The 20,974-nt window shown below is 33.2% G+C and overlaps 5 protein-coding genes across 7 annotated transcripts; 2 read left to right on the top strand and 3 right to left on the bottom strand.

The window, feature by feature from the left end:
- Positions 1-2,854: 2,854 nt before the first annotated feature.
- On the top strand, positions 2,855-4,628 carry CLV3 (CLAVATA3). Of its 2 annotated transcripts, none has more exons than XM_083065961.1 (3): positions 2,855-3,045; positions 3,485-3,558; positions 3,748-4,628. In XM_083065961.1, exons 1-3 carry the CDS (start codon positions 2,925-2,927, stop codon positions 3,916-3,918), a joined length of 366 nt encoding a protein of 121 aa, XP_082922087.1. In that variant the 5' UTR covers positions 2,855-2,924; the 3' UTR covers positions 3,919-4,628. The 2 variants fall into 2 exon arrangements, with proteins under 2 accessions (XP_082922087.1, XP_082922088.1); XM_083065962.1 differs by lacking the exon at positions 2,855-3,045 and adding an exon at positions 3,062-3,360.
- A 67-nt stretch (positions 4,629-4,695) lies between these two features.
- On the top strand, positions 4,696-5,888 carry LOC109788756 (pentatricopeptide repeat-containing protein At4g16470). Its single transcript, XM_020347573.3, has one exon. The coding sequence runs from the start codon at positions 4,756-4,758 to the stop codon at positions 5,701-5,703; it is 948 nt and encodes a 315-aa protein (XP_020203162.1). The 5' UTR covers positions 4,696-4,755; the 3' UTR covers positions 5,704-5,888.
- A 132-nt stretch (positions 5,889-6,020) lies between these two features.
- PDE247 (Tetratricopeptide repeat (TPR)-like superfamily protein) lies at positions 6,021-7,724 on the bottom strand. The gene has a single exon (XM_020347572.3). The coding sequence runs from the start codon at positions 7,722-7,724 to the stop codon at positions 6,153-6,155; it is 1,572 nt and encodes a 523-aa protein (XP_020203161.1). The 3' UTR covers positions 6,021-6,152.
- Positions 7,725-8,681: 957 nt separating this feature from the next.
- On the bottom strand, positions 8,682-13,399 carry LOC109788745 (receptor-like kinase TMK3). 2 transcript variants are annotated; one of them, XM_020347562.3, is made up of 3 exons: positions 12,323-13,399; positions 9,802-12,164; positions 8,682-9,384 (listed from the first exon to the last, which is right to left on the bottom strand). In XM_020347562.3, the coding sequence occupies exons 2-3, from the start codon at positions 12,155-12,157 to the stop codon at positions 8,867-8,869; spliced, it is 2,874 nt and encodes a 957-aa protein (XP_020203151.1). In that variant the 5' UTR covers positions 12,158-12,164; positions 12,323-13,399; the 3' UTR covers positions 8,682-8,866. The 2 variants fall into 2 exon arrangements, with proteins under 2 accessions (XP_020203151.1, XP_020203150.1); XM_020347561.3 differs by having other exon boundaries at positions 9,802-12,274; positions 12,374-13,398.
- A 1,488-nt stretch (positions 13,400-14,887) lies between these two features.
- On the bottom strand, positions 14,888-20,276 carry HDA08 (histone deacetylase 8). Its single transcript, XM_020347571.3, has 3 exons — positions 19,883-20,276; positions 16,552-17,132; positions 14,888-15,336 (listed from the first exon to the last, which is right to left on the bottom strand). The coding sequence occupies exons 1-3, from the start codon at positions 20,127-20,129 to the stop codon at positions 15,034-15,036; spliced, it is 1,131 nt and encodes a 376-aa protein (XP_020203160.1). The 5' UTR covers positions 20,130-20,276; the 3' UTR covers positions 14,888-15,033.
- Positions 20,277-20,974: the final 698 nt, after the last annotated feature.

The raw sequence follows: 20,974 nt of genomic DNA, 5'->3' as shown, positions 1-20,974 counted from the left end.
GTGTTATTTAATTAAAGCTTAAATAATGATAAATTCTTAAATCTATTTTGAGTAATTTTTTTATGATTAATATAATTTGTTAAAATGTCTTTTACTCATTTTAAAGATAATTAATACTCTATGGCCATAGATGATAAAGTTTGAATTATTTGTAGCTGGAGGTTTAACCTTGGGGATTTAAATGAGTAAGAAATGGAGGTGGAATATCTTTTGGTTGGTGTTATAATGATGCTCATTTATCCTGACTAGTCACTACAAGTATAATTCAAATTTTATTGTATCAAGAAAATCTAATATTTAATTTGTATATATATATTTATATATATATATATGTTAAATTTTTGTTTATAAATAATTCTGTTCATTCTTTTGAATTATTGTATTTATTGGATATTGTTCTTACTCCTTCCTTTCTTTGTTTTTAAATTAAATATATTATAAATAGACGGACCAACTTGAGGTTCCAGATCATTTTGCTGTCCTACATGGAAGGAAATTGGAATATGGAGGCTATTTGATGGATTTATTATAACTTTACTTGTCAATCATATTATTTTAATTGTAATTTTCTTTCTGTTATGAATATATATATTGTATTAAAAGAGTAAGGAAAAAGGAATAATGTGTAAAAGAATACGTTATTCTAAATATTTTAGAACGATATATTATATATTAAATTCACAAGATATTCTTTTCTTTACTTTTATTAAATAAATATATAGATATTATTAGTGATATAATTGCGAAAACATTATAAAAAAAAAATTTATAATTTTTATTGTATAAATTGGGTATTAGAATTTGGGCGTTACAATCATACTTGGTATGGGAGCAGGTCAGGGATAGCTTGGGAGTAGAGGTGATCGTTGCGAGACGAGGAGCTGAGTCTTGTGTTTTGAGTTACCATTCTGGGTAACATTTTTTTTTGTCAGTGCTTGACCGGCACTAAGGAATATTTTGGGATGATTGTACATATATGGTGCTATATTTTATATACAGAAACTTAATTATTTCAATCTTTATATTTATGCCTATATGTATGTATTATCCAGTTTAATATTCTCTTAGTTAACTAGTTGTAGTGCGATTCCACTAAGTGTAGAGACCGTGGCGGGTCGTTACATCTTTTATATGTTTGAATTAAATATGTTTTCAATTCTTTAGAAATAACTTTATTTTTAATTTCTCAAATTTAAAATTGGTCTTTAATTCCTGTAATTTCAAAAAATCTTATTTTAATTTTTATATTTAAATTTTAATTAAAGAATCTGTCAAATGTTGTCACATAAAATCTATTGATTGGTGTCTTTATTAGTGAAAATATCATACTAAACCCAAATAATGTTGCATATTCGTCTTAATCTATCACTTTAGATACTAAAACAAAATTTTAAAATTTACAGAGACTAAAAATAACAGTTTTAAATTTGAGAAATAAAAAACAAATTTTTTTATCTTAAATTTGAGAGAAAAAAATATTTAAACTTATATATATATATATATATATATATTTTATATCAATGGAATCATCTATTATTTAATAAAGAATAACAGAATATAAAAACATATTAGCTTCAAAATAAAGCTTATATATGCAGTTTGAACCAATAAATATACGTGCTTGAATCACTTTAAAACTGATGCAAAAGTCCTACAAGAAATGGTCATGTATATGCTATTTGAATCTAGTGAAAGAATTTTTTTTAAAACATGTTAAACTTATAGAAACAAACAACAAAACAGAACATTCAAATTAAATGCTTACAACTTATGAAAAAAGAATTACATTTTATTTTCTTGTACCGGTATGTTGGATGAGGTAAGGATGTAGTTTGAGATGACTTTTAGATACTTTGTGTTTTTAATTTAAAATATATAATTATATATAATAAAATCAATAATATGTTATATATATAAATTAGATCGGATTGGATTGAATTTAAAAATCAAAACTACTCAACCCGTAAATGAATGAGTTTTAAAGAATTAGGTTTGGTTTGATCCAAACACTTAACCAATCTAAAGCAATTGAATAGATTTGAGTTAATTTAGATTTATGGGTTATCTAGACTCATGAACACCTCTAAAAATATACTTAAACTCCTTTTAGAGATATTATTGAATGTGCAGATGAATTGAGACAACATTATTTTAATTTAACTATTAGTCTAAATTTCAAATTTCAAATTTATAGTTGTGTTAGATTCAAATATAGTTTTGTTACACATAATAATTATTAAAGGCTTGAACAAGATTACCTTACAATAGAGAAAATTATTTCACATTTATAGAATATAAGTAAAAAATATATGATAAACACTAATTAATATTATAAAAACTAAAACATCTAAAAGAAACTCACATTATTTTCCTAATCATAATAATTAAAAAAATACAAATCATTATCTTAAGTAAAATAATTGAAAAATTATATTATTTATACTATTAATAAATGAGATTACTTCATTAGTGTAAATAATTTTTGAACCATTTTATCTCTATAATTATCTCTCAAAATACTCTTTCTCTCTTTAGTATTTTTTATTTATAAAAAAACTACTCTTATAATTATATTTACACAAAAAATTATTATTGCTCACTTTTTATATATTTTTAAATTACATAGCAGTATGAGTGTCTTTTTTTATTATAGTTAGTTTTTAATAAAATTTTTTATAATGACAGCAATAAAAATATAACTTAAAATATTGTGGAATTTATCCAAATCCCTCCCATTGCATTTATGCGAAATCTAGTGGTGCGGAAAACCTAATTATTCTAATTACAATAAAAACTTATAATCTGAAATCAAATACTGTCGATATATATAACTAATGATCCCAAACATAAAGAATTGAAGATACAAAAGAATTTCCTTCTTCACTTGTAAACTCTAATTTCCCTGAATCAAAATAAGAAAGCATATGCTTAGTTTATTTTGGCATGATGCATTAGATATGGACAATATTTGCGTTGCCACCTGCCAGGTGATTTTCAGGTGGCTCGACAGCCACATAAGACGGCGCTGTCACAGAGAGAGCAGTGGTAATCAAATGTGTTTTGCAATAATTAAATCTTCCCCATTACTCTCTTTAATCATTTCTTTTTCAAATGGCTGCATGAGCCATCATTCTAATCCTTGAATCACACCGCTATAAATACGTGCATTACCATCCTCTTCTTCACCTCACAAAACAAAACTTGTTCTTCACCTTGCAACTTGCACCCCTAGCTTAGCTACCTTCATTCTCTATTCTATCAGTGCACAAGATTTTTCTCCAATGGCATCAAAGTTAATCTTCACCACTGTCGTCGTTTTACTTATGCTTTTATGCCTGCTTCTTATGAGGGAGCCTTCTGGTTTGTCAATGTTCTCTTTTCTTGTCTCCATATTTAGAGGGACAAATATATATTAATTGAATAAGATTGTGCATTGTTTTATTCACGTGTGTTGCTATTTGCTTAATTTTTTGTTTATTGCCAGGTTGCAGTTCTGCATATGAATGCTTTGGTGCTGATGCTGCTGGTCTTAGGGAGATTCCACACAGGAAGCTTAAGGTCTGTGACTCTAACATAGGTTGCACTACATAACATATATGTGGTTCGAGCTTCATAGGGGTTTTCTCTCTTTTTTTCTCACGTGGTTTTCATATGATTATAACGTAGAAAGATCCTTTTGTGGTACATATAAAGTTTCTGGGGTATTGGATGTGTACTACATTACTATAACTTCATCTGTTTGTGCAGATGCTGTCTTTGAAGGATAAGAAAGCTACTCTGAAGGCTAGTCTGCGAGGATCATCACAAAGCATCAAGTATGGTGAAAAGCCACTAAGTTGGGAGTTGAGGAAGGTTCCTTCAGGTCCAGACCCACTGCATCATAACGGTGTCAACCCCAAAAAGCCTCAAACCCCTTAAACTTTATGATGGAACCTGTTTCTGTGCTCTTCCTGGTATTTGTTATCAGCCTAAATATCTACCTATTAGGCATAACATAAGTTTGTTCAATAAATATAAATATATGTTTACTTTCTTTTGTTATGTTATTTTTTTCATCTCTTTGTTCATCCACCCCATCTTGAAGTGTATGTTTATCGGTGCTCTAGTTCATCAGTACTTTAGTTTTGACATGTAGTAGAACATGTCTCATGTAATTTCTGGACCCATTTATGTTAATTAAGCAGTATTTAACACATGCACTCTTTAGGGGCTGGAATCATATCTCCTCTAGAAAAAGCAAGTTTAAACGAAGTTAACTAAAACCCATGAAATATGATGTATACGGAGTTTGCAGTGAGTGGTATTTGTGATGCCAATTTTTATGTGCTAAAAAATATTATCCGCACAGCTCATTCATGGATTGGACATGAAGAACAGTGACATGATGTGCTGTGGCTCCTTTCACCGGAATACTACAAAAATATGTATCTGCCTCTGTAATAACTAACCTAGAGCTTCTATTCATATCTATGCTGATGCGGGTCACAGTTTAGACATGACAGCAATGTCACCAAGGTGACGCAAGCGAATCATTTCCATTTTCAAAAAATACCCTAACATCCAACCCAATACAACAATTTGAACAAATCCAATAATGGGGCAAAAAGTACCCGCAACCCGTAACCAAATTCGGTAAATTATTCTCTGCCCACATTAATATAAGTTTAATAATTATATTATTCATTAATAAAATATTCTTACATAATAAAGTTGAAAACAGTCACTGTTGTGTTGTGCATGTGATTTGTTAAGGTGATGGCTAAACCTCACGAACTAGTGCCTTTCTACGCTTCACTTCTCGACGCTTGTTCTTCCTCGAAGCACTTAAAGAATCTAAAACGAATACACGCGATAACCATCACCTTAGGCATTTCACGCAATGACTTCATTCGAAGCAAGCTTGTGTCTTGCTACGCTTGTTGTGCCCAATTGCACGAAGCCAATATTCTCTTCAACTTCGCCATTCGCCAACCTACTTTCCTCTTCAACTCTCTCATCAGAGCTCATTCTTCTCTCAACTTGTTCTCACAATCCCTCTCCATATTTCGCCGAATGCTTCTTGCGGATAAACCCTTTGATCGTCACACCCTACCCGTGGTGCTGAAATCTTGCGCTGGCTTATCTTCTTTGAGGATTGGGAAACAGGTCCATGGGGCTGTTTTCGTTAATGGGTTTGCGTTAGATTTGGCAAATTCGAATGCTTTGATAAACATGTATGCCAAGTGCGGACACTTGGCTTGGGCACGCAAGGTGTTTGATGGAATGTGGAAAAGAAATGAGATTACGTTTTCGACAATGATGGCAGGTTACGGAATGCATGGGAAATGTGATGAGGTGTTTGAGCTGTTTGATAGAATGGTGGAGGCGGGGGAGAAGCCAGATGGTGTGACTTTTACTGTGGTTTTGAGTGCATGTAGTCATGGAGGTTTTATAGACAAGGGGAGACGGTATTTTGAGATGATGGAGGTGAGGTTTGGGGTTAAACCTGCGCTGCAACATTATACGTGCATGGTGGATATGTTGGGGAGGGCTGGCCGGGTGGAGGAAGCAGAGAAGTTGATTTTGAGAATGGAGGTTAAGCCTGATGAAGCTTTGTGGGGTGCCTTGTTGGGAGCCTGTAAAACTCATGGGAAGGTTGAGGTGGCCGAGAGAGTAGCAGAGAAGGTTTATGGAAGGGAACTGATTGTTGCATCGTCAATTTGAGTTTATTACGTACGTGGTATTTGCTCATGAGAAGACATGCAACTTAAGGATATGCATGTTGGTCCAAGGTTTTAAAAATTAGTCCACATCTGCAATTTTGAGGCTACCATGACCGTACCAGTCACATTTATTAGTAATTTCCCGCGATATCAACAACCTTGGGTTCATGAATGGCCGTAGTTTTAATCTTATAATCATTCTTTCGTTATATATGTTGGACACTTTAGATCATGGTCATGTCTTCCAATTTATTTCCCAGTTAATGATAAACAATTTTGACTGGTATATATACTTATAAAAGAAGGTTCGTTTCGATCTTGGTATAAAAGAGTACTTTTCTAGCTTGGTATACTTGTACAAAGAGTACTTTTGTATAATCAGTTACTTTCTTGAACTGAATTAACAGGTTCGTTACCTAACTGTGTGATTGTGGAATTCAATTACAAAATTTAATCACCCTCATAAGATTCTTTCCCTGATAAATCGGGAGCATAGCCACATAATTGCAGCTCAAAGGAGAGAAGCTCCAATGCTGCATAAATGTGGTCGTTCTCCTCGTGAGATTTATCACCAGCTACAAATTTGTAAATGCTGGAGTCAATCTCAATGGAACTAAAGCCTGGTTTCTTTTGTATGCCACGCTCCTTCATTCTCCTTCTAACCTTGTTTGCAACATCCCACTTTCCAACCGCTGCGTATATGTTAGAAAGAAGCACATAATTGGATTCTCCCCCTGGGTCCAAATCAATGAGAAAATTCATCACGTTTTCAGCCAATCCAATGTCTCCTCGAGTTCTACAAGCAGCGAGCAATGACCCCAAAACAACTTCATTTGGTTTCATGGGCATATTCTTCAATACATTCAGAGCCTCCTCTAACCTCCCTGCTCTACTGTAGAGATCCACTAGGCAACCATAGTGCTCGATTCTAGGCAGAATTCTACGAACTCTCCTCATGTTTTCAAAGATTCTGAGTCCCTCATCAATCAGTCCAGCATGACTGCATGCCGTGAGGGCACCTGTGTAACTGACTCCATCTGGCTCAAACCCTTCCTTCTGCATTGAATTGAAGTAACTCAAAGCCTCATCCGCAAGCCCATTAACAGCAAAACCCACGATGATCGAGTTCCACGACACCAAGGTTCGATGGCGCATTCTATCAAACACTTGTCGAGCAAGTTCTATGCATCCACATCGAGAATACATATCTATCAACGAGTTGGAAACTCTAACATTGTTCCTGAAACCCCGAGTCATCACAAATCGATGTACCCACAAGCCAAGACCGAGTGTGCCCAAGTTGGCACACGCCGCAATGACAGCAATAACAGTTACATAATCAGGTTCCACACCAGCCAGCTGCATTTCTCGAAAGCACTCTAGAGCTTCCTCATGATAATCTTTCTTCACAAACCCACCAATCAGCGCAGTCCAAGAAATAACATTCTTCACAGGCAAACCATCAAACACTTGGAGTGCATCTTCAATTCTTCCATTCCTCATGTACCCATCAACCATGGTATTCCAAGAAACCAAATTTCTGATACCCATATGATCGAATACCAACCTAGCGGAATCCACGCGACCGCATTTGGCGTACATGTCAATGAGCGCAGTGCCCACCATGACATCGTTTACGTGCAACCCCAATTTGCATGTGTATGCGTGAATGGTAGTTCCAAAGGAGATACTTCTTTCTGAGGGGTAATGGGCACAGGCAGAGAGAAGTGTGATGAAAGTAATGTAATTGGGTTCAATGTCAGCTTCTCTCATTCGCACGAATTCGGAGGCAGCTTTGACCAAATGACCACTTTTGCAGTGATGAGCTATGGAGGATGTCCATGTTACAATGGGATCTGTGTACTTTGTGGCGTGTCTTAGGGAGAGGCTTTGGTTGGTGTTGGTGTTGGTGTTGGAGTTAGAAGAAGAAAAAGTGGAGTGAGTTTGGTTTGGAAGTGTAATCGGTGAAGGTGGTTTTGGAGGAAGCTTAGTTGGCGTAGCTGTACACGCAGGAAGGATCATTCTCGCAAATCAAAATCTTTGGGATTACTGTTCTATATTTTTGTTCGTATAAATAAGGAAGGAGAACACAACCAGAATGTTTTTGTTTACATTATTAGTTTTTGAACCAGCGTATCTGCAGTTCAGGTACAACATAATTTCATGTTCGTGGGAGATTATAAAAATCAGAACATGGATGCGTAAAAATAATTTAAAATTGATTAGGTATGGTTAGGGTAAATGTGAAATAATGTACATGTAGATGCATGCGTTTAATATTCTTTATTACAATTTTACATTCAAATAAAATAATAAATCCTGTTTCATAGCCTTATTAACATTCCAAACAAGGAGAAAAACAATTTTCTTTCATTTCTTCTTGAGCCTTTTCAGCCTATTTCCAAAATTTCCATACAACTCTACTAATTGAATGAAGAAAAAAGTAGTGCAAACGTAGCGTGTAAAATATGCTTAAACATGACAGGTTATATTTCTAAAGTAGCCGTAGATGCCGGCATGATCAACAATCTAAAATTTAGTTTCGAGTTAAATGCTATCAAACTCAAAGTTTCGTAGAGAATAGGATAGCATCGTCAATAAGGATGTAGCGTCAATTTTACCCAACAATCAGCTTCTCCATATTAAAACCTTAGATCTCTTTTGGGAAAAAAATGCTGGGGTGGGATATAACACAGGTACAAGTGGCTTAACAATCCAGTAGTTGTCAGAAAGATTCAATTAGAACAAAAAAACACTTCAGATGCTTCAAAGGGTTGACCTAAAAACATAGTGTGTCACCATATTTAATTTATCCAAGTAGGCAGAAAATAGGCAACTCTTAGGAGATATTAAATATTTTGCTAAGCATTTCAGTACAATAATCAACCTCCTATACTAACATGGATAGCACAACGTACATGAATGACTTGTCACACAGATTATCAAATATAAATTGATTTTCCTGTATACAAGGCCACATAAAGAGAAAAGGAAAATATATTTATCTACATTCCTATGGTATTTTGAAGTATTGTAAGTCCAAAAACAATACAAAGAGTCAAAGACCAGAGACATAATTTTTGCCTCATGGCTGCAGAAACACAAGGTGAGTCCAAGTAAATTTGATCAATGACAAAGCAACAGGGTCCACAAATTGCGCTAGATCATCTTGCATCAGCAGAAGTAAAAGAGTCTGCAAACCCAAGAGGCCTAGCTGCAATACTGCCTCTGCTGTTTTCAAGACTAGAAGTAGAAGCATAGCTAAACTCTTTGCTTTCTGCTTCCTTCCAAATCTTCAACATTTGAGGAAGTGGTCTTGTGTAGTCAATGCCAGAGTAGTAATCTAATTCATCATCAACTGGCTGCCACTTTTCCACTAATGCTGACAGGACATTCACTGCATGACTCATATCTGGCCTATGATGTGCTTCCCTTGCAGTGCAGTGTCCAGCAAGTTCAGACACAATGGTTATGCTCTCAAAAGTCTCTTCAGTTGCTTCCAGAACCGGATCAATGGCAGACATAAGCTTCTCCTTGCTTGATTTAATTCGCCAAAACCATTCAGCCAAGTACCGGCTTTCCTCTGGCCGGCTCTCATCAAGTGCCACAAGTCCGGTCAGAAGTTCCATCAGCACCACACCATAGCTGAACACATCAACTTTTGTGGTGATTTTCCCCATCACTGAAACACAAGGAAACTTAGTTTGCAAACCTAGGTGCATCAAACTGAGAATACTGAAAGAGATATAGATTATAATCATAAGATATCACACATTTATGAGTATGATGCAATGGTCTGAATCAACTATTAGACAAGGGATACAATCATACAAGGATCGTATTGCTCACAAATTTTGAAACATTGTGACATGTGATGAGGTTGCATTTTTTTGTTAACATATAGTCTTTCAAATGCAAACACAGAAAGAGACATTCTGCACGTTACTAAGATGTTTTCATTATAAGAACAATGTAATTGAATATAAATTAACAGAAACTACATGCTGGTATGTATGTAGAGAACGTATAATGATTCATGGAGTCAATGCTAAATTTCTACAATTACATCATGGTCAAAAGGAAGTCGTTATTTTAATACCTGCATATTCAGGGGCAAGGTATCCAAATGTCCCAGCAAGTTTGGTCACTACAGACTTCTCACTATCCGGGGCATGCTTCACCAATCCAAAATCTGAAACTTTAGCTCGAAAATCATCACCCAATAAAATATTAGAAGACTTGAGATCTCGATGAATAAAGGTCTGGCGTGCAAGACTGTGGAGGTACTCCATCCCTCTAGCAACATCTAGTGCTATTGCAAGTCTCTGTGACCAAGACAAAGGCTCCAAATTCAAGCTTTTCCAATGAAAAAGATGCTGGCTTAGAGCACCAAGAGACATATATTCATAAACCAAAAGTCTTTCATTGCCTTCAATGGAATACCCCAACAAGGATACCAGATGTCGATGCCGGACCTTGGAAAGAACAGCTATTTCAGCTTGAAACTCTTCCAATGCCTTATTGCTAATAGCCCCATGCTCCATTCTCTTCACTGCAATTTTTGTCCCATCTTCTAGTTCCCCCTTGTAAACAGTTCCAAACCCTCCACGACCAAGCTCATTTTCTGAGGCAAAATCATTGGTAACCTTGCGTAGTACTTGTATAGAGATGACAAGGTTGCCATCCTCAATCATGTGAGAGTTTTGAGTTTCATCACTAATGTTACTAAGAGAACTTGTCCCAGTCTTTGTTGACAAACTTCCAGTGGTATTTGAAACTGCAATTTTAACCATGTTATCTGGATCAGATGGATCACGTGGGTGAACCACAATGGAACTTGGTGCATCCAAGGAGGACTTTTTGTTCTTCCTGCAACATAGGAAGAGATAAACAACCAAAAGAGCTATAACTGCAAACCCTGCAACTCCAGTCACTATTGCTACTGTTTTAAATCTTTTCAAGTCACTTGGTTTGGATTGATTTGATCTTGAACTCTGATCTGGAACAGATGGCTCATGAGAGGATGGATTTTGTGGTGAAGGTGGGCTTCTAATAGGCATCGGACTGGGACTTCCATTAGTTTGATTAGGAAGAAGAGGGTTTCCCCCAATAATAACCTTCACATCATTATGAAATTTTGGCATTGGAGGCACAAGGTTGTTATCACTTAAATCCAACAATCTCAAAGATGTTAATTTGGTAAAATTGGTGGGAACTGAGCCGGTTATGTTGTTTCCTTCAAGCCTAATTTCTAGGAGTGAATCTATCTTAGCAAGTGAGGGACTTAGAGTACCATTTAGCTTGTGTTCAGGTAGATTGATAATAGACACCTCTGAGTTTGAATTGCAGCTCAATCCAAACCAATTACCTGTGCTGCGTGTGCATGGTTCATCACCAACCCAATCAGAAACGAGAGATGAAGGGTAATTCAGCTTATCCAGAAAATCCAGCAGTGCAGTAACTTGAGGGGCACATTCAAGCCCTGGTTCAGGTTGACAAAAGAAATTGTTAGCATAAGAAACATTGGCAGCCTTAAATTTTGGTATTGGACCCATTAGCATGTTATTATTTAACACTAGGATCTCAAGGTCCATATGTTCTAGGGACTCAGGAATCAAGCCAACAAGTTGATTACTATTGAGATTTAGTTCCTGCAGGGAAGTAAGATTTCCGATATTCTGTGGAATTGTTCCAGTGAACTGGTTTCCATGTAGCCAAACCTGTCTTAGAAAAGTCATTGAAGCAATAACATCAATAGGACCACTCAACCCACCACCTTCTTGATTATTCAACCACAACACCTGAATTGAAGACTGAGCAAAAGTAGCTGGAATGGCACCAGACAGCTTGTTTCCTGAAAGCCTTAGATTTGTGAGGGATGGCAATGTGCCAAGAAAATCAGGCAATGGTCCAACCAAGTTACAATGCACCAGAGAAAGATTGGTTAACTGCTCTGATTTTTCTAAAGCCATGGGAAACGACCACCCACTACTTGTATTCAGTGGATTTTCTTCCAAAGACAAGACCCTAATGCTGCTAAGTCCATTAAAGAAATCAGCTGGTATTGCATCAAATGCATTATAATCCAAGAAAGCAAATTCCAATTTGGATAATCCACTAAAAGTTGGCAACATCCCACTAAGGTTGTTGCGTTGGAGACCCAAATTGTAGAGTTCTGACAGTTGGTTAAAGTTTTGAGGCAATGACCCTCTAAGCCCCAAATTCTTAGCCTGAATCTGGTTGACTCTATCTCCAGAACAGTAAACATGAGGCCATAAAGGAGGACCACAAGGATCATCTCCCTCCTCTGGCCATTTCAAAAGCTCTGGATTCTCCAACCCTTTTCTGAAATCATTCAAAACTTTGACATCATTTGTGTTGGTAGCACCATAACTCATTGTAATTATTAGACCAAAACAAAACAAGATAAAGACTTCTATCTGAACACCTTCCATGCTTAGCCTAGGACAAAAGAAAAAAACCACCAAAGACAGTATCAATATAGGAACTTTCCCAGTAAACTCAGAACCCCATATATATCTGACACCAAAACGGGACACTAGCTACAAGACCTGGAAAAATGAGAAGCTTAGAAGTTAGAATGAAACATAGTAACAAACCTGACATAGAGTGTGAGTGAGTGTGAAAGTGTGTTTGGTAGTTACTCTTACCTAGAAAGAGGCAAAAACAAAGGTTTTTTATTGAGAAAATGTTGAATGGCTGAGAGAAAAAATGGAAGGTCCCAAAATTGAGAAAAGGACAGGGATGGGAATGAGGAATGTGGAGTGTCTTCAACTTTTTCACATTTCACGAAGGAAGGAAAGAAGCATAAACAAAGTGTCAGAGCACTCCACCATGACTGGAAAATGGATCCTCTCTCCAAATTCCAAACCCTCTTTTCTCTTTTTTTTTTTTTTTTTTTTTTTTTTTTTTTTTCTTTTTTCTTTTTGCCTCTTACCATTGGTTTGGTTGGCTGTGATTTGTATTAAAAAATGGAAGGCGTAGTAAAAGGAAGAATCAAAGAAGTTAATAATCATTTTGTCCCATTTATTGTGATTAACAACCAGCAAGTGGATGACAGTGCTCCATGTAGGAATTATGTGGGCCATGGGAGATCTTGCTTGGGATTTTTTTTTTTAATTACGGACTATCTTGAATGTAAAATTTTCAAATTTTTTTTACACGCAAGACTTGGTAGATACTATAGATCTAAAAAAGAATCCAATTGGAGGTTACATTCTCAAGGCATGGTCAAAACAGAAGACAACTTGGTCATGTTTTAGTAACGGATGATATTGCGGTCGTCGGCATGCAAAACCGAAAGACACAAACAAACGGTGGGGCCCCTGGTTAGGAAAGTTCTATGGAATGTGTAGGCTTTGATTGTGATCACGTGGTATTGTTGTGGCGGGTCACTTTAGTAAAGTTCTCCGCTAATGTCGCTCCGCAGATAGTTGCTTGCCCAAAATGCTACTATTCTATTTGCTTTGCCATAATTTTTTGTTTGAGTAAAATTACTTACTCGGTTGTTGAATAATTTTTCACTGTTTTGCTCTTTTGGTGATGGAGAATACTTTTATTTTTATTTTGGTAGGTAGAGACCATAGGATTTTATTTTTCTAACTTCTAAGATCAAGACATTTCATAATCTATTGTTAGAATTTGCAGTGATATTATACAAATGACTTGCCAATTAAAGATTACAAACAGAAATGGAATCCAACATTTACCTTACCTACATTCTCTTGTTTAAAAAACTTCATTTGTTTCCCATGTCATTTATGTATTAGTTAGTGTATATATATATATATATATATATAAGACAATTATTTGACTTTAGGATATCCCCGAAGATAGGTATTAAGGCATTTTCAGAGCTCAAATTAAAAAATGAGCGATAAATATCAACCACAAGAAGGATGTAAATCTGGCTTTAAAGAATGGCCCGCTTGCAATAAATTAATTGATGCATTTTAAAAATTTATTTCTATTATGCTACTTGGAATAAAGACCTACGCATGCATATGCTAACGGAAATTGATTCTGCAAAGACATAGGTGGAAGAAGAAAGAGAATTTTGCACCATAGTACATTATATTGTAATTTAACTTGAGGTTGGGGTTTAGAGAAGTTTTTGCCACTACTCACAAGACATTGCAACTTGATTAATTGGAAGGAGGAATTTTGAGTTACTAATTAAAGATATCAACAATTTTATAATGTGAGAAAGTTTACTTCACTAGACATATACTATCTCAACTTTAAAATTACTATTCCAAAAAGCATATTATTTAACTTTAGTTTAGCATTCGAAGTAACTTTAGGTATCTTATACTAAGAAAGCATTGTTGCATAGCAAGTTGCCTAAAAATACCATGTGAATGGGCGAAACCGTTCAGTTAGTTCAATCTTATCCCTAATTATAGGAAGATTTAAAGTCAAGATGCATAACACAATCCAAGTTGTGATTATTAAAACAATATTGGGTTATGGAAATTCTCTACGTACGTTGGTGCAGCATCCAACAATGGCCTAATATGCCCAAATAATAATACCCTGGTGACTGGTATTGTGCAAATAATATAGATTTAAGTAAGTAGAATGATGCACAAAATAAATCGGAATCAAGGGATGTATACAGTATAGTTGGTATAAAGAATTTGCATTGATCAAATCATAAGAAACGACTAGTTAACCATTTTTCGTTTGTGTGAGAGAGCTCAAATCTTCAGTCCACTATCGGCGGCGCCAATCAGGTACAATTTTTCAAAGCCTAACCTGAAAATATCTAATTTACATCACGAGTGGACCAGGTTTTAGGTGAAGCGAAACCTGTTTTATTAGTCACTCAAAAATTGTAATGCCTATGTTTCTGTTTTGACACCATCTTCATTCATGTAATCATGCTTTGTCAAATCAAGCCAAGTATACTCATATCCCGCAATCCTCATTCATACCAGATTGCATCATATATAGCCGACATGTCTGTTTACACCTTTTTCTTTTCTACGGTTCCTCCAAGATCAAAATTGGCTCAACATCATATATAGATTCAATTAGTGCCACTAACAGGCCTCCACTAATTACGGTTCCCCTTACTTTGGATGTGGTGCAAGTTATCCACTTTTATATGCCAAAATAACTTATATTTTTACACTAGTTATTTTTATGTTCACACTATACCCTATTATAAAATAGTATATTTTATTGATGTGACATTTTATAGGTAGAAATATAAAATAGCATACATGATAAATATTAACCCTTCTTATCTCTAATAGTTTTTTTTACCAATAATCAAACATGGGCATAAGGTTTTGGAAGAAGTATCTCATGAGTTTCTCCACAAGGGCACTTTATCTTTTTGATAACTTTTAATGGCTTCTATAACTTTGACAGGAAATGTCTCGTCTTCTGGGTAATAAGCAATAGGATCTGGTAGTAGAGGCTTTGGTAGGTTGAGAACCCCCTCAAGTGTGGCATGTAAACAATATGCAGAATATGAGATATGGTATCCACCTTCCTGGACAATTAGAAGGCGTCCATCACTGTGCCTTGTTGCAAGAAGATGAAAAATCCGCCCAATTTCTCTGTAGCCCTCCATGGTTAAGCATTGCCTTCCATTAGGATCAAACTGTGGAGGCACATGCAGGATATAATGTTAGTAAATGCAACTTTTTTAAATTCCATAACCTTGAAGCAAACATTTAGGGGGATTAATCCAGTCCAACAAAAATAAGTGTGAATCATGTAATTAGACTGTTAATTGCTGTCACATCAAGTCATATACAAGAAGTTTCTTTCCCAATTCTTTACGTGAAGGAAAAATGATGCAGATTAAAGGTTTTTGTTAAGGAAGATATTGGTGCAATTGCTCTAATTTTCATGCAATCAATCTTTGTGTGATAGAAAGGAAAGGAAACATTTAATTATTTATAACATGCTATAAACTAATGACCAATAGTAAAAGGCAATTGTTGGAAGGATTGCCTAGTTATAACATTGCCTATTTGTCCTGGTCAAAAAGTTCAAAACCGTTAATAATAATAAATAAATAAATACCTAAACATCAGTACTGTGTCTTTTTCGTATAATCAGTTAATCACCCTCAGATCAGAGCTACCATTCATTAAAGAGTAAATTACACAAGCACTGCAAAATTTCGTGAGAGTACACATGATCTTCTCTCTTTTTTAATGTTTTAAGCAACATCTCTTATAAGAAACACAGCACAATGTTTTTCGAACAATTAATGAAAATTAATATAATATTTAAGAAGTATATGTATCATGTTTTTCAAACAGTTAAAAGAAGTTAGGGTAGGAGTAGAAAAAACAGGAAATTTATCTGTAATCTTGCAAAATCTAAAGAGTTATCAGTGTAATTTACTCTTTTGTTAAATAAATCATGAAGAAACCCACATGTAATTCTTTTTCAAAACAAAGAGAACCTAAAAAACTATTGTGAGATTTGCCATTTTCAAATAACCATTTACAGAAACATGACATGTATACTTTTGGGATTATCATATTAACAGATCATAATAACTTGACCAGTTGAGAATTTATGTCCATTGTTCAAAATTCAGCAAAACATTTTTCCACTTTTGGATTGATGGAGGGTATCAAACTCCCTAATCTTTTTTAAACACTCATTCTATCTGTCTGTTTCCATTGCATTTGTCTTTGTTTTCATATCAAAACTATATCCGTCCCTTGAATTCATGTGCCAGTATCTTATCAGATTTTAATTTATCTGAGTGCAGGAAATCATGTCCAAATATAATCTTGGCAATTAGATGCAAAGAAAGGATTGGGAACCGCAAAAAATGATAAATATAATAACTTACTACGCTAGAGTCTTGTCCAGCAACCAAAACTATCATATCAGGCCCAAACTTTTCTATTGATGGAACGACCAACTCATTGAAGGCATATACATATCCTTTGTCACCAGTTCCGTTTGGTAGAGGAATGTTCAAGTTATAGCCATAACCTTCTCCTTCACCTAGCTCATCAACAGCTCCACTTTGTGGATGAGATGGACCCCATGATCCATGATTCATATGAAGAGAGATGGTAAGAACTTTATTAGATCGATAAAACCCCTCTGCTGTGCCATTTCCATAATGAACATCAATATCTACAACTGCAACCTTCTTACACCCAGAATCTAAAGCCAATTGTACTGCTAAACCTGCATTGTTAAGGAAACAGTAGCCATCAGCCTGAGAAGGCTGAGCATGGTGACCAGGGGGTCTAACCAACGCATAAGCAACTTTTCCATTCCCATCCAGTAAATGCTTCATTGCAGACAGGGTAGTCCCAGCAGCAAGAAGGGCAGCATCCCATGATCCAGGATTCAAGAATGTCCCTTCACAAAAAATCTTCCCCCCTTCTTTATCAGCTTCTACCAGTTCATTTACGTATTCTAGGAAATTGCAACATTTGAAACCATGTCATGCACTGTTTCATATGAATCCAGAAATTATATCCATCACAAACATGGATGTTAAATTCTCGAGTTAACTATCACACTCTCAGAATTTTACAATTTTAGGTAGAAAAAACAAGCTAACTCATTGTCAAACTCTTTTATGAATAAACAAAAGTAATATCAGATAAACTCATGTAAACTCACATAAACTTAAGAAGTGAATGAATGAGTGTGAAATTAAATGTAATTTTTTCACTTGTAGGTACTCTTTTATCGTGGCTCAAAGAAGAAATTAACCTTTTTTGTTGAAATTTTTTCACTTCAGTAACTTTTGTTCTTAAGAATTTATATATAATTTGGTCATTTCATAGTTTGCTACTTTGCTTTAGTATGAAATTGAAATTTTGAATTAATACTAAGTGTAAGAGTATTATATTATATTATATTATATTATATTATATATATATATATATGTTATTAATATATTTGTAATATTAATTTTTATTTTTGGTAAGCACTTACAAGTTTGAGTCTTAGTCTACCGCTTCATGAGCTCACGTAAACCCTCATTTGACAATTATTAAAACTTAAATCCAGTATCTTAGATCTTTTTGTTATTTAGAGTTTCACTTTGGTATCTATGTTGACATTTAATGTAAAAATATATATATATATATATATATATATTGTGAACTATTGTGATGAAATTTTAATTTTGATTAAGGAATAGTAGAAAAACATCTAAGAAAGTACAAGTTTTATGTATATTCCTATATTGTAAAATTGACAACGAGAATGAGACTCTCCTTGCTCTCTTAAATCTTAATTCAATCAGTATATTATCTCTTCCCTTGTTACATACTATAGTGATATCCACATACAATTGATGCAATTTATAAAAGTGAAACTGATTTTTAAGATTTTATTAATTTTTTATATTTAAACGTGTATGATATTATCTTAAAATTTAATTTTAAATTAAATCATATTTTATTTCAAATTGTAACAATTACTGTTATTTTAAATTTTTTTGAATTAAAGTGTATTAAATTTTGTTATTAGGAATAAGTTATTCTCTATATATAGTCTATATATAAAAATTAGAATTTTTTATGAGTATATATAAAAATTAGAATATTTATCACGAATAATAATTTTTTAAATTTTTTTACAACAGTATTTTTAAAAAATTCTTGATATATTAATCTATTATTTTCATTTTCATTTTTATTTTTAAATTAAATTACAATATTTTAAAGAATTTATCAATAATTAAAAATTAAATTTTTTTATTATAATACAAATTATTTATCATATATCTAAAATATAATTATTAATATGTTTAAAAATTATTTATTAGGCTAAATTGTAATTTTAGTCCACTATTTTAATAAATTCACAATTTTAGTCCCTCTATATTAATGTAACATTTACTTATATGATATTTGAAAATAAAAATATTTTAAAAAAATATATGTAAATAAAATTTATTAATAAAATAAATATTAATCAGTCAATTAATATATATATATATATATATATATATTTTAATGTTATTTTTTAACTTTTATTTCTACATGTCATTTAATTCAATATTATGTCCCTTAAATAGTCACACGTCCCTGAGATCAGCATCAAAATTTAAATTTCATGATCAACAAATATCAAATCAACCAAAATTTTATATTTTTAAAAATAAAGAAACTAAATATCTTTTATTCAAAATAGAGATCAAAATTGTGAATTGTCAAAAATAGAGAGAACAAAAATACAATTTAGTTAATTTATTCATCGGAGACTAATCACTCTCAACATCTTGAGAGCATTAAGATTATCTTTTATCCCTCTTAAGATTCTTTTTATCAAATTCAAGACTTTAACTTATCGTGAGCAAATAGTTATTTTTTATAAATTAAAGTGTCTAATAAATAAAAACATAAAAAACATTTTCTATCATTAATATAAGTTATTGAACTAAATAAGTTTAAATAGATTTATTCTTATAATAAATGAATCTCTCATCATATTATATATATATATAGGGAGAGGAGGGATTCTTTTATTCTAGGAGTAAGTCTATCTAGACTTACTTTGTTCAATAACTCATGTTCTACATCAAATTTTAACGATCCAACTGGTTAATTTAAAGTTCTTAATACATAGATCAAATTTGTAAAATTTTAGAAAATTTAAAAATCATTTGATACTTCATTTCATTAATTCAAATTAAAGGATAATGAATAAATTATTTTATACATTGATTCGAATTAATGAAATGAAGTATCAGATGATTTTTAAATTTTTTAAAAATTTGTAGATTTGATCTATACATTAAGAATTTTAACTTAAACAGTTAGATCATTGAAATTTGATGTAGAACATGAGTTATTGAATAGAAGAAGTCTAAGTAGACTTAATCCTAGAATATAAGGATACTTCAACGTGTATATATATAAACATTCCACATAGTCTAAACACCGCTGAAACGAGGATTTAATATTATTATATATTAATTAAATTCATTAAAAATATAATAAAATAGTTATAATTTATATAATTATATTTAAAAATAATTCCAATACATTTGTCATGTTGCCGAGCCCTAAATTGTATATCCAATTCTCCATTGTTAGCAACTGACAAGTCTCGAATCCATAAAATTTCAAAAAAGAAATTATGCAAAGCACGAAATTTGAGCAAAATCGAGAATCCTAAGAATGGATGGTGATGGAAATAGTAGGTACCTGGAGTGTGAAACGAAACAAGTTGAGATAAGAGAGCAGGTGTAGCATGGTGCCAAGAAACGTAAGGGGCGATAGGACCCCTTTTGAGGATAGAAAGCATGTTCCTCACTCTATCTGAGTTTTCAGGGTGCTTCTCCAACACGTCTAAGAACCCTGGATCCATTCCCTTATCAAAAACACCATTGCCAGTGTCGTGCTTCAACATTCCCTCGTGCCAGAAAACGTCGATTTGGTATGCATCACCCATGCTGCTTTGTTTTGCTTTCCCACTTGTGCTTCCTTTTATGCCCAACTCCACCCAATGGACCTCTTTCGATGGCCCAAACGCTAAATTTCATCTTCCTCTTTCTCCTTCCATATAGACAAACAAATTAAATATTTTTTTTATGATATCGGTGCGGAATATACTTTTAAAAATAAATATATAAATAAAGTGACTAATACCGTATTGAGAATTCCAAAAACCATACCGTATTGGGCTTTCACTATCACTCCAAGGCCGATTGAATCTTGTTAACTTCATAATCACACTTGCAACAAACTAATCAATACATGTTATGATATTGGAGGGATTTTTCTTATGGGCGAATAAAAGTATATCTTTGAAGGGTTTGAATCTTATGGATGGTACATGTGATTGGACAAGAAATTTCATATTAGTGATTAATAAGGTTAATAATTTTTTTTAATGTTAAACATGTTTTTAGTTTATGTAAAATGAGAGTTTTGATTTTGGTTATGTAAAAATTTATTATTATTTTTTATTTTTTAAAATTTGTAAAAATTGTTTTTAGTCGTTGTAAAATATTTTTATCTTGTAAAATGAATAAATTTTGATTCTAGTTTCTATAAAATATTTTTCATTGATTATCAATCCTCTAAAAATTTAATATTACTATTTTTAGTCCTTAAAAATGATTTAAAGATAAATAAATAATATTTATTTTAAAAACATGTAAAAAATTGAAATGTTATATACTAATATATATCACTAATAATTGTGGATAACATTTGAAATGATTCCTTGGTATTTTAATAAATAAATAAGTAATTAAAAATAATTATATAATATTAGAGACTAAAAAGTACGGT

The sequence above is a fragment of the Cajanus cajan genome, chromosome 10 (genome assembly GCF_000230855.2).
Source record: "Cajanus cajan strain Asha chromosome 10, NIPB_CcT2T_4, whole genome shotgun sequence".
NCBI lineage: Eukaryota > Viridiplantae > Streptophyta > Magnoliopsida > Fabales > Fabaceae > Cajanus > Cajanus cajan.
This window is presented reverse-complemented; position numbering and strand designations above follow the sequence as displayed.